This window comes from Ctenopharyngodon idella, chromosome 14 (genome assembly GCF_019924925.1).
Source record: "Ctenopharyngodon idella isolate HZGC_01 chromosome 14, HZGC01, whole genome shotgun sequence".
Taxonomy (NCBI): Eukaryota; Metazoa; Chordata; class Actinopteri; order Cypriniformes; family Xenocyprididae; genus Ctenopharyngodon; species Ctenopharyngodon idella.
Window position 1 is genome coordinate 22,957,501 of NC_067233.1, and position 15,353 is coordinate 22,972,853.

The window sequence follows — 15,353 nt, forward strand, 5'->3', positions numbered from 1 at the left end:
AATTGGTAATAATTGAGCAGCAAATCATCATATTAGAATGATTTCTGAAGGATCATGTGACACTGAATACTGGAGTAATGATGCTGAAAATTCAGCTTTGATCACTGGATATAAATTACATTTTACTATATATTCACATAGAAAACAGCTGTTTTAAATTGTAATAATATTTCACTATATTTTTGATCAAATAAATGCACTTGGTAAACAAAAGAGACTTCATTGAAAAATGTTAAAAATCTCAATTATTCCAAAGTTTTGACCAGCATATGCTTAAAAGAGTTTATTAAATTGATGTTCATTTAAAACAACTCCTTTCTGATTTACATTTTTTACGAAGAACAATCACTTCAGAAGACTTGGTCTAAAGCACACAAGTAACATGGCCTATTTTTAAGAGGCTTGACATCTGTGGTTTGTTCCAATGAAAAAAATAATGTGATGATAAATTCCAGAATAATGTTGCTGATATGGAAGCAGGTGGCGGTGATGTGTGGTGTGAGTGGGCGTCTCCCTCGAGCTGTGGCGGGTCCAGAGAGCAGCTCCAGGCGGCTGCCACCAGACTCTGAGGCTCTAAACACCACCAGGTTTGATCCCTTAAGCCTCTCAGGATCAAGTGTGCCTGGAATCTCCTTTCACCTCACACACTTACAACACTTAGTAAAACAAATGGAAGACTCAACTCACCCACTTTAAACTGAGACGCCTTGTCCGTGAGTTCCTGATGGTCTTTCACCAGCATCATGTGCAGAATACCGAATGAGTTCTGTATGCCGAAAATCGAGCCGTTGCACCATGTAGCAGCGAACACCACGACCCAGCCGAACCCTCCCTCCGGGGGAACGAACCCCGGTCCCGGGTGTGCGCCGGGCGGCGTCTCCGGACGCTTGTCGGTGCAGCCGGTCTGTATCAGCTGCACCGTGCTGTCCTCCGGGGTGAGCTTACGCTCCGGTTCCTCGTACTCCTGCGGGTCTTTGTACTCCATCGCAGGGGGCTGTTCAGTATGTTCAGCCTGCGGTTCAGCGGTCGATTCCTCCGAACCGGGTGTCCCACTGGCTGCTCCCGCGGGGTTTTCATTGCTTTCTGGGTGCATCCTATACAGAACGGATGCAAATATGTTTCCTGAAAAACTATTGTATCATAAGCTTCAGAACGGGTGAAAAAAAGGAACAGAAATAAATCCACTCAAGAGTTTTTCAGAGATTTGAAACTAAGTGGAGCTCAGTCAATCTCGTGTCACTTTGCATGCATGATCACTCATATCCGATCGATAATGCCCAAATCCTCTCATAAAAGCACGGCTTCCACCAAACGTCCTCTGAAGAGAAAACAGAGAGCGCGCGCTTTAAACCTAGTCCAAAGCTCTCTGCTCTAGGTTCACATCCCTTTTATCGTGCACCGACTCCTCCTCTATCATTTGTTGAATATTTACACCGGATCCCGGTGGGCTGCTCTGCTCTGCTCACTTCTGCACTGCTACAGTGCAACAATTAAACGCTCATTCTGCGGAAGCCATAATGCAACTAGCCTATTCAGCGTTCTAAACATTACCGCAAATGTTACAATACAACAGTTAAACGTTCTAAACAATGCTCCGTCTGCGAGTGTGACAATGTATCAATTAAACGTTCTAAAAACAACAACGCGCATTCTTGCGAATGTTACAATGAAACAATTATGCGTTCCAAAGAACAATGTAGCAGTTCCAGTAAACAATCTCCATTGAGCAGATCCCGCTGGAGGAACGGATTTAAAATTCCACCGGCGCAGGATTACGGAAAGAACCGGATACCGGAGACCACCCCCCTCCTCTGTGCTTCAGCCCGTCCCGCAATTGGCCTGAAACGAGGAAGCGCGCCGGGAACTGTATAGATGACGCGTGGACAGCAGATTTACAGTTTTATAGGTGCCTCCTGGCACATTTACAACAGAGTCTTCCACTATAACAGATGAAACCGAGCGCATCCGGTGAGCATTGCATGTGATTCCACGGCCGGTGCAGCTGCATTTGCAATGGCAAGTGCACAATCCATCAATGCTAGTCATAAATCAGACAGTTCCCGATTATAAATAGGTCAAGGTCATCGTTTTGAACGCTCTCCAGTACCGCGGATGAGAGTTTTGTCGGTGTAGACGGCAGCAGGCGTGGAATCGGTGCATATAGAGGCGTGTTTGGGAAGCCATGACGGGTTATTATGGTATGGAGGGGGAGGATCCGTGACGCGCTTCCCTGTACAGTAATGCTTCTAATGTGACCAGAGGGACACATCCACAAAGCCTTCCGTACATATGTGCACTTCCCACATGCAAACAAATATCCAGCTTCACAGTGCATTGTTTACATGAGACAGATGTTTTTATCCTAACTTAGAAAGTGTTTGAACCTATACTTTTTTATTATTATTAATCTATGCTTTTGCAAAAATTAGACCCACGCGTTTTGCATTGCACTGTATAAATATGAATAGGCTACATAAGTTTTGGAAATACAACACCAGGTGCACTTAATAGGCTATATGATCATTTGATTATTACATCGTTTGTATTTTCGCATATTGAAATGTATGTTTCTCCTCCAGCTGTTTGCTTTGTTTGATTTGCCGTGTATTAATCATACGTGAGTGACTTTGTTAAATCACAGGTGTGTGCATCAGCTCCTATCGCTGCCGCCGCTGTTGACCACTAGAGTGCAGCACAGATTAATATATGAGCCCTGATGATGAAACGCATGGACCGGTCACGACCCTTCAAAACAACCTGCATGAATAATGTAAGAGGAAGAGATGATTTGATAGCTCTTTTCCTGACTGGAAAGATGACAGGAATACAATCGCTATCCTTAAATGATTTGTCCAGTAGGGGGCGCGATTCACCAAGAAAGTTTTTATTTGTCGAGGCAACACTCTTCAAACTAAGGTACTTATTATGGTTTCATCAAAATCCCAAAATCAAGATCGGGTTCCTAAACTATAATTTATTAGCTGACATTATTTTATTATGCTAATAACACTATCTAGTCATCTCTTGTATATTATCTCATACAGGATATGATATATAATATATTATGATATATATATATATATATATATATATATATATATACACACCGATCAGGCATAACATTATGACCACCTTCCTATTATTGTGTTGGTTCTCCTTTTGCTGCCAAAACAGCCCTGACCCGTTGAGGCATGGACTCCACTAGACCCCTGAAGGTGTGCTGTGGTATCTGACACCAAGATGTTAGCAGCAGATCCTGTAAGTCCTGTAAGTTGTGAGGTGGAGCCTCCATGGATCGGAATTGTTTGTTCACCACATCCCATAGATGCTCGATTAGATTGAGATCTGGGGAATTTGGAGGCCAAGTCAACACCTCAAACTCGTTGTTGTGCTCCTCAAACCATTCCTGAACCATTTTTGCTTTGTGTCAGGGCGCATTATCCTGCTGAAAGAGGCCACAGACACCAGGGAATACTGTTTCCATGAAAGGGTGTACATGGTCTGCAACAATGCTTAGGTAGGTGGTACGTGTCAAAGTAACATCCACATGGATGGCAGGACCCAAGGTTTCCCAGCAGAACATTGCCCAAAGCATCACACTGCCTCCGCCGGCTTGCCTTCTTCCCATAGTGCATCCTGGTGCCATGTGTTCCCCAGGTAAGCGACGCACACGCACCCGGCCATCCACATGATGTAAAAGAAAACAAGATTCATCAGACCAGGCCACCTTCTTCCATTGCTCCGTGGTCCAGTTCTGATGCTCACGTGTCCACTGTTGGCTCTTTCGGCGGTGGACAGGGGTCAGCATGGGCATCCTGACTGGTCTGCAGCTATGCAGCTCCATACACAACAAACTGTGATGCACTGTGTATTCTGACACCTTTCTATCAGAACCAGCATTAACTTCTTGAGCAATTTGATCTACAGTAGCTCGTCTGTTGGATCGGACCACATGGGCCAGCCTTCGCTCCCCACGTGCATCAATGAGCCTTGGCCGCCCATGACCCTGTCGCCAGTTCACCACTGTTCCTTCTTTGGACCACTTTGGACCACCACACTGTTATTCACTTGAACTTCACCTGTCAGTGGTCATAATGTTATGTCTAATTGGTGTATATGGACAGTCCTATATTGTGTATTATTGTGTTTACTGATATTACTGGAAACTAAATGCATAATTATGTCGTAGACACTTTGAGGCAATTTTCCATTTAATATAAGCGGAATTTAACCAGAGTTTCTCACACCCTCTGACTAAATAAGGCAGGATTCTTTGAAAGTCTGAGTGTAATTGGAGTTGAAATAAAACTATAAAACCCCAAAATGGGGAAGAGAAACTGACAATTGCGTGTAGATTTTTTCCATTCTCCATTTTCATTTCTGCTTTTAGTAACATGAATGAAATATATAAATATGCACAGACTTCCAAGAAATATTTTCTGAAGTACACACAAATCAAGCTGGATATTTCACAAAAAAAAAAAGTCAAAACAGAAACTGGAGTGTCTTGTGAATGCTAATAATCCACTAACTCTGGCTCTGAACATCACTGTGAAAATGTACTTTGAACACTGTGAGAGAAGAACGTCATCCAGGAATATGCAAGAGAAGTGTGAGAGAAACACTGAGTTAAATCTGCTATAGGACTGTCAGGATGTCATGTTATTGAATTTTTAAACCAAATACAGCATGGTCTTTGTTTATTGCAATTTTTAACCCAACAGAATGTAAAGAAACAAATTTAGTATTTGACCTCAGTGACGCCTCATTATCAGGGGATTATTGATACACACCCATGAGTTAGTGATGGATCATTTATTCATAGAGCTGTGGGTGGATGTGTTAGTAATTCATGAGGGAAACTCTGAGTGGACCATTGCTTTACAGGGAACAATACTATCTATCTATCTATCTGTCTATCTATCTATCTATCTATTTATCTATCTATCTAATCATCATGTACTGTATGTATGTGGAGAAGTTGGACAGTTATATGACTTTATACGAAGAGCTGGGCAATAATATAGTTAAATTTTGCAACAAAATAAAAAAATTAAGCAGTTGAGATTTGCTATATATACATCACTGTACACGAGTGTACTGTATGTATGAGAATAAAGCTTTCCATTGATGTATGGTTTGTCAGGATCGGACAATATTTGGCTGAGATACGACTATTTGAAAATCTGCAAAAAAATCTAAATATTGAGAAAATTGCCTTTAAAGTTGTCCAAATGAAGTCCTTAGTGATGCATATCCACTCACAACAATACATTTTTGATATATTTACGGTAGGAAATTTACAAAATATCTTCATGGAACATGATCTTTACTTAATATACTAATGATTTTTGGCATTGGGTCAAAATCCAGGGTCACATATATACAGTCAAACCAAGAATTATTCAGACATTTTTGATATTTTTTATATATTTTTACTAATGGGTGCAGGACACTATAGTTCATTTATGTAAGTGAGGATAGCAAAATAAAGTAAACTGTGACATATTATACCCAAAAATTCTTCATACAGTGGACTACCAGTAAAACTGATAAAAATTTAGAACCAATAATTATTCACATTTTGACCTGACCATGTTCTGCTTAAGTGTTATCTGACATAATTAAGAATGGTTAAAAATGGTTTCATACTCTGGCCGATAATATCATGACATTTGAGACATGTTTTCTTTTCCTGTGACGTGTCTGTCTCTGAGGAATCAAAATGGAGTGTGAGACTGGAGCAAAGGTGAGGAGGTCATGAGGCCTGCTTATTCCCTATGGATTTACATTCTTTTAATAGTATGTAGTGGAGAGAGAAAGCGAGAGACTGAATGATGAGGGTCTTCAGGAAGAAGTGGGCGGTGGAATGAGACATTATGAACTCCACCACAGGAAAGACAGAGAGAGACAGGGTGCCAGTGCCTTGTCGCATGAACATCAGTCTGGTTTAGTGTATCTCGACTGACCCCGTGAGCGAGCAAACTGAGTGTCATCAAAGATAGAATCAGTCTGTTTGTCTGAGAACTTCACGTATAAAAACCACAACAACCTTACCATAGAAACCAGTGATGTAGTAATGAGTAATGATGAATTTTCAGCATCATTACTCCAGTCTTCAGTGTCACATGATCCTTCGGAAATCATTCTAATATGCTGATTTGCTGCTCAGTTATTATCAGTCATTATAATAATCAATGAATATTTCAGAATATTACTGTTTTACTGTAAACAAATCAGCCTTGATGAGTGTAAAAGCTGCCTTTAAAAAACATTAAATAATTGTAATTGTTCCAAACTATTTTATGTTTAATTGATTGATTACAATTTCTGACAATGGTTTGGTGTTTTTGCGTTGTTAACTTTGACATCTTTGCTGTTTCATGAATTGTTTTGCTTTATAATTATTTTATTGCTTGCATGTTTTTATACTATGTTGTTTAATGGCTCGTTCCCAGGATTGGACGTGTAACAAAAGGTCAGTGTGTGTTCAGTGTGTGTTTCTTGGGCAATAATTGTGAAAACAGCTTGTTTGTAGTCAAGGCTTTAAGGTTTGTTTCTATGCCGAAATAAAGCCACCCTGAGACGTATTCATCACCCTGAGTGTTAACAGAGACAATTAGTCCTGCAGTCTCCACTATATACGCAGGTTCTACGCTTTGTCAATGTTCAGACAGTGAATATGTATGTTTTGTCTTCCTGATCACACATGCAGACACACGGTGTTCACCTGACATGACCATGCATGCCTGACAGATTTTTTCACCATGATAGTGTGACTCATGTTGTCGTCTGAGATGTTTCTGAGTCAGGATGTGGGCGTGGAGGAGAACCGACAATCTCATTCTCATCTCCAACATGATGGCATCCACAACCCTGCTGTAACCTGAGAAATACTTTTTGTATTTCTCAGGTTGATTCAGTACAGTCATTTTGACCATAAAAGATATTCCTTAATAATTGAATATGCACAAGTCAAAGACTACCATGATGTATAAATATATATATATTTTTTTTTACAAAATATATTAAATTATGTGAATAAATTAATATTACTTCATATTTTAGTATATAAAATATATATCTTTTATTTATAAAATAAAAATATATAATTAATTTATATGATGATAATAATATATGCATTTATATTGTAATATATTATTATTATTTATTTCACATTAAAGTAATGAGAATGTGGGTTTTACCATTATGGTGGGGATAATTCGTTGGGAATATGTGCTTAAATCTTAAAATAATAATTGGTCCACAATGTCATGTGGCTTGAACAAAATATTATATCTGGTAACACTTTACAATACATTAGTCATTAGTTAACATGAACTAATATTAGTTAATGCACTAAACTGACACAAACAACTGTATTTTTATTAACTAACATTAACAAAGGTAAAATAAATAATGTTAAAAATATATTACGCATGGTTAGTTCATGTTAACTAATGCATTAAGTAATATTAACAAATGAGACATTACTATAAAGTGTTACCTAATAGCTTCTGTGTTACTTTTTCTTTTGATTTTAAAAGGTATGAAACCCCTCACAGCAAACATGACCATATAAGGACGGGTTTCCTCTTCCCCTCCTCCTGGAAAATGCAACAATGAGGGTCAATAGAAATTAATATCAGCCATCTTGTTCTCTCTCTCTCTCTGTCATGGATCATGCTCTGCTGGACATTTACAATTATATAGAGGAGAGGAATGTGTAACGGAGCAAATAATGAGCTGAGACTTTGTACATTGCAGCTTTTGTACTAAAAAAGGGCTTTTTAAAGGAACAGTTCAACCAAAAAAGAACATTCTTTTAGTCAGTGTTTCGATATTGTTCACAAATAATTACAAAGAAACGACAAGTAATACATTGAATTACATTTTTTTCGCTAGGACACATTGCTTACTTTATTTTCTCCTTACTAACTCTCAACTTGTCACAGCAGTTAATTTCACATTCAAAATGCACTAAAACTACCTAAACACTTAATACATGTTTTAAAGGAAACCTATTATGCCCCTTTTTACAAGATGTATAAGTCTCTGGTGTCCCCAGAATGTGTCTGTGAAGATTCAGGTGGGTGTGAGCAAAAACACGCCGTTTTTGTGTGTGTCCCTTTAAATGCAAATGAGCTGCTGCTCCCCCTTCCAGAAGAGGGCGGAGCTTAAACGGCTCACGCTTCGGTTGCTTAAATGGTCATGAAACCCCAGAACACATTTTTTGTAGCTGTGAACAGATATGTATAGGCTGCACATCATTGAAAACACTAAAGGTACTCATTAATTTTATTCAGAAGTTGAAATTAGTTATTTTTTTTACATTTTTCAGAGCGATTTCTGTCTTCCGGTTTGAAAAGCAAAGTCAGAGCAACGTCACAAAATCTGACTGATTGGTTCCAGTATGGGCTGGTCGAACATGCTGACGTCAACGGTTTCTGCATTTATTCATGACAAAAAGCTCATTCAATCCAATCACTGCGCTGTAGTATGCATAAGATTATAACTGCGCTATTATGCATGAGGAAGTTTTACTTGTCTTGCCACTGTCTCTATTGTTGTCATTCAGAGACATGGGTCGTAGGTGCTCACTTCCTCAGTGCTACAACACAAAAATGCATTTTCCTGCAACGCGACCAAAGCTGAAGTTTTGGTGCAGGCGGTTTGTTTTGCTGTAATTTACCAGCACAAATGGAAAACATGTTCGCATGGGATCACATTACAGCGGAGAATTCAAATGTCACAAAAGTGCTGTTCATTCACCTCTGCGTTCGGACACGCGAGCCGTGTGTATGTTTCCCTCAGCACAGCTAGCACATGTGTGTTGTTTGTATTTTGCCCGCGATGCGGTCAGAACTGCAGTTTCAATGCGAACACATGAAAAATACGATTGTTATGATATGCACACGGAGCGCGCATATGATCGGTTTCAGCGCGGGGCTCTGTGATGAGTTTAACAACTCTTGCCAGGTGGATTATAGATCATATACAGAATAAAGTATGTGTGTTTAAAGTTTTTATAGATGTATTTCACACACTCTCCTGCACCAAACATGAACCATTTTCACAGAGTTTTCCAGCTCAGAGGTGTGAACGACCAGGCTGGGTTTCATGACCCTTTAACAACAACAAAGCTGGAGAATCTCACGCAGCCAAAATGAGGATTGTCAGTAATGGTGTTCAGCCTTACATTGTTCAAACCGGAGTCGACACTGATGGAGAGACTCAGGAAGAAGTCACAACTTTTAGAATGACACTGGACGACCAACCCGGGAAGAAGCTTGTTGTAGTCCCTACCAGTCGTTTGTTGTAGTCCTTAAAAAGTGATTTCTGTAAAAGAAAAGATCTCCTTTTGCATTGAACTTTGAGCGTCGTAACTTTGCAGATGTTGTTTATGCTCAAACAGCAACATTACACACTAACTAAAGTTAAAAAAGTGAAATCATAATCAAGAACCCCTTTAAATCAACTCATTCTTCCATAACACTGATTTTTATCCAACACTTTGTCACTTAACTATTCCTTTAAAAGCCAAATTTGCACATGCCTGCACATACACACAGGACGGGACAACCAGATGAGTCCCAGCATGCCTCCTGTTGCTCCTGCTGGAGACATTAACATGCAGGGCAGCACAAAACTCAGTGGGACTCACAAACAAACTTGAAAAGAACTGTGAGAGAGACGTGAGGAGGGGGAGGATAGTATTGAGGGGTGAAGAGAGTCCTGGAGAGAAAATGAATGCTGCAAGATGGAAATGTTGCAAGAAAAAAGAGGGAGACAGGATGGTGGAAGGGCGGCAGACGAGTGAGGGGGTGTACGGAGGGAGGGGCTTTAAGAGAAAGAAAAAAGGGAAGGTGAAGGAGAAGAATTCATTAGACTGAGAGAAAATACACCAGAAGGCTGCTGGAGAGAAGATCTCATTCAAGACGTGAGCAGAAACCATTCAGACTGCCGTCAAACAGGTACGCCAGTCATTTTGACTCGATTTTTATTGACGCTGAGGCTACAGGTTGACATGATGATCAGTATAACTGTAGGAACTGTAATAGTGGACTAATGTGTTTTTTACCATGGGAACCAGTTTCCACCCAAACACTGGCTACTACAGTTATTAAGACTTCTGTAAATGTTGGATAAAAATAGAAAATAAATATATCCAAATTAATGTGTAATAAGTTTTAGAATCTTTCTGTTATTTTGATTATTTTATGTAATTATTTCTTAATATAATTTACACTTTTAGTAACAATAACCAGTTATTTTAACATCATTGAGATACTATTATAGTTTTTTAATGTATTTTTTTTTTGCCATTTTTTTTAGTTACATAGTTTTTAATTATTTTATTTCAGTTTTAGTTTTAGCTACTTCAGTACATCAGATGAAACTAAATAAAATCATGGCTGAAATAGGGTTTTTTATTTCAGTTAACATTAATTTTTAGTGCTATCAAATCGATTAATCGTGATTAATCGCATCTAGTTTATAAATATACATACTGTATATACATACACACACATATATGTGTGTGTGTGCGTGTGTGTTTTATTTTTAAGTTATAAAAATGTTTTTATAGTTTTAATTTTAGTCTATGTATATGTAATAACTAATGATATCTTGATATTTATGCATAACTGGGTGATTGTCAGGGTGGTGCTAAGATAAAATGAGTTTTAGCACGTTGTTGTACTGGGGTAGATGTTTCTTAGTCATAAGAGTCAATCCTCAATTCTCTGTGAAATCCGGACTATGCCCCGAGTCCCTTCAGTTTTAGTCTGCGGGTTTTATCGCCTGTTTTGTCAGCCAAAGATCAAAAATTGCCCCTGGAGTCTGGTCACTTAGAAAAGTAGCAGCAATAACTTTTTTAAATTGTGATTTTTCAGCCAGCTGGCATCATTGAGAGGGACAAGGGTTTCTCATGTGGCTTTATTCAGGTTCCCACGGTAAACTGGCAGGCGGTTCTGTCCATTCCGATGTGTGTGAGCAGCACAGTGTGTGTCCTGTGTTAAAAATATACACTGATGTTCAGTTTGACTTTAATTCTGTCCAGAAGGAGCATTCAGACTGTATGTTCATGTGCTGAGAGAGATTGTTGTAAGTGGGTGGAACATGTATAAGTTAACTAAAACTAAAACCATAAAACACCATAAATAATATGTTGTTACTTGAAATAAAATGTTAACTGAAACAAAATACAATATAAAACATTTTATTTCAGCTATAGTTGCCAATCAACATTTCTCATTTTCATTTCATGTACTAAAAAACTAAAACTGAAATATAAGTTAATAAATATAGACATTTAAAAAATAATAATAAAATAATTACTAAAATTACTAATAAAAATACTCAAACTTTAAAATGAAAATGAAAATTGAAAATACAAAAAAAACATAAATATAAAGTTATATTGAGAACAAATAACATTTCCTTAAAAATACTGACATCCTTCAAAAAGAAAACTTTAAAAAAAAAAAAAGAAAAGAAAAATTATGTAAGATAATAAGACCTGTTTTTGACCCCATTGTCAAATATATAAACAAGTATAAATAAAAAATAGTGAGGTTATGCTCACAAAAAATTTATATATCAATATATATATATATATATATACATATATATATATATATATATATATACATATTGAAACATTTATGTTAGATGTGATTAATCGTGATTAATCAATTTGACAGCACTTATATATACATATCACACTAAAAAATTATAAAGATATATACAGAATATTTAAAAATGTATGCGTGTGTGTGTATATATATATATATATATATATATATATATATACACATACATTTTTAGTGCAGCATAACCTTTCTTTTTTAATATATGCTTAAAACAAAAAAAAATGTTTAGAAAAATAACATACATATTTAAATTCAGTTCAAATATTCTTGATGAAAAGTGTTTTCTATGAAAGGCGTTTGATACGGGGCTTGATGGCATCAGCTGAAAAGTCATTTTAATTTTTTATTTTTGTTTATTGCAATAACATGCAATGATTATGAGGCCCAAGAACATGTACTAAGATCCTAACAACATCAATTTTTTTATTTTATGTTCTTATACTTTGTTCATGTATCATTTTTAATAATAATATGAACCAATGGAGCTGCTAAAATGAACTGTACAATAATTGCACCTTTATTTGTTGTAGGGTGAAGATGTTGCTGTGGTCACAGGTCACTTTCCTCCTCCTCCTCTGCGTGATGGAGTCGGTTCGTGCCACATCTGTCAGTCCGTCATTGCTTCGGCCTTCCATCACACGTGTTCGCGTTATCGAGGTCGAGGACTACGATGACGTAAGCTCAAAGACGACGATCACGCCCCAGTTGTCCGGGGTCACCACCTCTCGTGTAATATCCCGACCTTGTGATTATGACCCCTGTGTGGTTCAAACCACCCCCTGCGACAAGATTTCAGCCCAGACGGGTTGCCTCTGTCCTGGGCTGACGGGCCCAGAGGAGAGACCTGGGGCCCCGGAGCTCCGTGAGGTGAAGCTGGGCGGCTCCGGGGAAGTGCTTGTGCATTGGTGCGCTCCCCGCTCCACCGTCACTCATTATGAAGTCACACTGAACGGCAGAAAAGAGCAGCTGAGTTTTGGAGAAAATCTAAGGAATGGTGCCATACCCGGACTGAAAATTGGGGAGACGGTGTGTGTGGCGGCTAGGAATCAAGCAGGGCTCAGTGAAAAGTCCTGTGCCCGATACGATCCACCGACACCCGACCAAGCCGCCCTGAGCGCAGGGATCATCGCGGGGTCTGTCGGATTCCTGCTGCTGTTTTTGGTGCTCGCTGTTGTACTATGGAAACGGAGGACGTGTCGAAAGGGCGGGATGGGAGAAGCAGAGGGCCTCGGCAATCCTTCATACACCAGTGATGGAGCGCTGTGAACAGCATACAGATGCAAACATTTCAAAAGCATGGAGCGAATGAAACAAGCTGCAAAAAGACTGCAATTTGTACTGGTCAAAAGTTTGGAATAATTATGATTTTTTAATGTTTTTGAAAGAAGTCTCTTCTGTTCACCAAGGCTGCATTTATTTGATCAAAAATACAGTAAAATCATCAAAGCTGAATTTTCAGTATCATTACTCCAGTTTTCAGTGTCACATGATCCTTCAGAAATCATTCTAATATTTTGATTCAGCAATTATTAATCATGATTCTTATTATTATCAATGTTGGAAACATAGTTTTTGCTGCTTCATATTTTTATGGAAACCGTGATACTTTTTTCAGGATTCTTTAATGAATAAAAAAGTAAAAAAAAAACAGCATTTATTTGAAATATAATATTTTGTAACAAGCAGTAAATCAGCATATTAGAATGATTTCTGAAGGACCATGTGACTCAGAAGACCGAAAATTCAACTTTACTGCATCAAATAAATGCAGGCTTGGTGATCATATAAGACTTCTTTCAATAACATTGAAAAAATCATAATTTTTTCAAACTTTTGACCGGTAGTGTATAGAGCACAGTTGTTGTGCCTCTGACTGAAAATAATGCTTGTTATTTTAAGTTCACTACTTAACCGCTGTGATTGGTTCTGAATGATTTTTATTGTGTGATTGTGATTGGTTTGAATATTTAAAGTCAACATGGAATCTGAATCGTCCGTGTTTACTTCCATAATCCACATTTGTGGTCTTATTGTGATCGATTCATAGGTGCATGTTACTCTAAAGAAATTTGGAATTTGCATTTGTAAATCTCTCATCAAAACAATAATTGCTTCACTTTCCAAAAAGCCTCTTTCAAAGTGAATGCATTCATGTTTAACTTATTATAAACACTTCATATCAATTCCTGATGGACAACATTTTTTCATCATTAAAATATCACATTATGGAAGTAACATGTGTTTTGATTGCCATTTCACGCCGACTTTAACACTACTAATGGTTCTTAGGAAGCCTGGCGCTTCATTAAGCTAGACAGGGTTTTAAAGTATCTGTTGTACAGCTACTTAGAGAGTATGTGTAACTGCTGAAAATTATTGATGATGTTTTTAACTATTGAGAGTTTTTCAATAAAGCTATTTTAACTGCATTTGCTTGACTGAACTTGTTGTTTATTCATACATCTAGTGTGCCTATTTAGAAAAATGACTGTTACCAAAATTGAAGAAGTGGTTGTTCTTGTCATTGTTACATAGTAAACAAGTGACTCTGTGGTAACATGGAAGGAAACTGGTGTAGTCTGATGCAGTGGCTTCATGGAGCAATGATGAATCAAGTGTGTGTAACACATTCAGAGACGGTTATTTTCCATCCAGCTTTGTCAATCAATCCTTCCCGTTGCTACCTACTAATCTCAGTTTATTGCCAGGCAGATATTTGCCTCCAGCACAGACAGAAAGTGTTGTTTTCTTGGCAAAAGGGAGTGGTATTTATTATTCAGAAGTCATATATATATAAATAATACATTAGGAAATACCTATAAACCAAAACAAGCAAAAATGTTTCAGATTCAGAGTGAAATGCAAACATTTCACGATGCATTAAGTCAGGATATCTTAGAAAAAACACTTGATACATGAATATGATCATCAAAATATGATCACTGATGTAAAGATCAATAATGAACGCCACAAATTTCAGCCTAAAACCTGGTTGGATTGATCTGGATGTCCATGACTGGACTAATATGACTTAATATGACAAGGGAATAAATTGTATGGTGCAATCATTTATATTTTATCACAAAACCCTAATGAAATTGTGTTAAAGGGGACTCTTTTCACAAGATGTAATATAAGTCTCTGGTGTCTCCAGAATGTGTCTGTGAAGTTTCAGCTCAAAATACCCCACAGATCATTTATTATAGCTTGTCAAATTTGCCGCTATTTGGGTGTGAGCAAAAACACGCCGTTTTTGTGTGTGTCCCTTTAAATGAAAATAAGCTGATGTGCCCAGCCCCCTTTCCAGAAGAGGGCGGAGCTTTAACAGCTCGTGCTTCGGTTGCTCAACAACAACAAAGCTGGACAATCTCACGCAGCCAAAATGAGGATTGTCAGTAACAGTGTTCAGCCTTACATTGTTCAAACCGGAGTCGACACTGATGGAGAGACTCAGGAAGAATTACAACTTTTAGAATGAAACTGGATGTTTCTGAATGGTTAGTGGATAAATGTATGTAGTTGCTGTGGAGTTGATTCAACTCATCGACTAGCATGTGCCGTCATGTTAATCTTTTTTTCCAAATCCAGCGTTGAATTGACCCTCGTTTGTGAAGCAGCCCGGTGTAAAATGACGGCATGACAACAACACTCTACTACAACAACTCTAGCGCTTCTCTAAAGCAGCCCAACATGGCCTCA

General features: G+C 38.1%; 2 protein-coding genes across 2 annotated transcripts in view; one reads left to right on the plus strand and one right to left on the minus strand.

Annotated features, from left to right (window-relative positions):
* slc16a2 (solute carrier family 16 member 2) overlaps nt 1-2,193 on the minus strand; it is a 43,421-nt gene extending 41,228 nt beyond the window's left edge. Inside the window, exon 1 of the mRNA XM_051859785.1 lies at nt 688-2,193. Coding sequence (XP_051715745.1) covers nt 688-1,093 — 406 coding nt within the window. The 5' untranslated portion in view covers nt 1,094-2,193. The remainder of the gene's footprint in view (nt 1-687) is intronic.
* A 7,623-nt stretch (nt 2,194-9,816) lies between these two features.
* On the plus strand, nt 9,817-14,083 carry si:ch1073-303k11.2 (LRRN4 C-terminal-like protein). The gene is made up of 2 exons (XM_051860666.1): nt 9,817-9,974; nt 12,185-14,083. Exon 2 carries the CDS (start codon nt 12,192-12,194, stop codon nt 12,918-12,920), a length of 729 nt encoding a protein of 242 aa, XP_051716626.1. The 5' UTR covers nt 9,817-9,974; nt 12,185-12,191; the 3' UTR covers nt 12,921-14,083.
* The last annotated feature ends 1,270 nt before the right edge of the window (nt 14,084-15,353 follow it).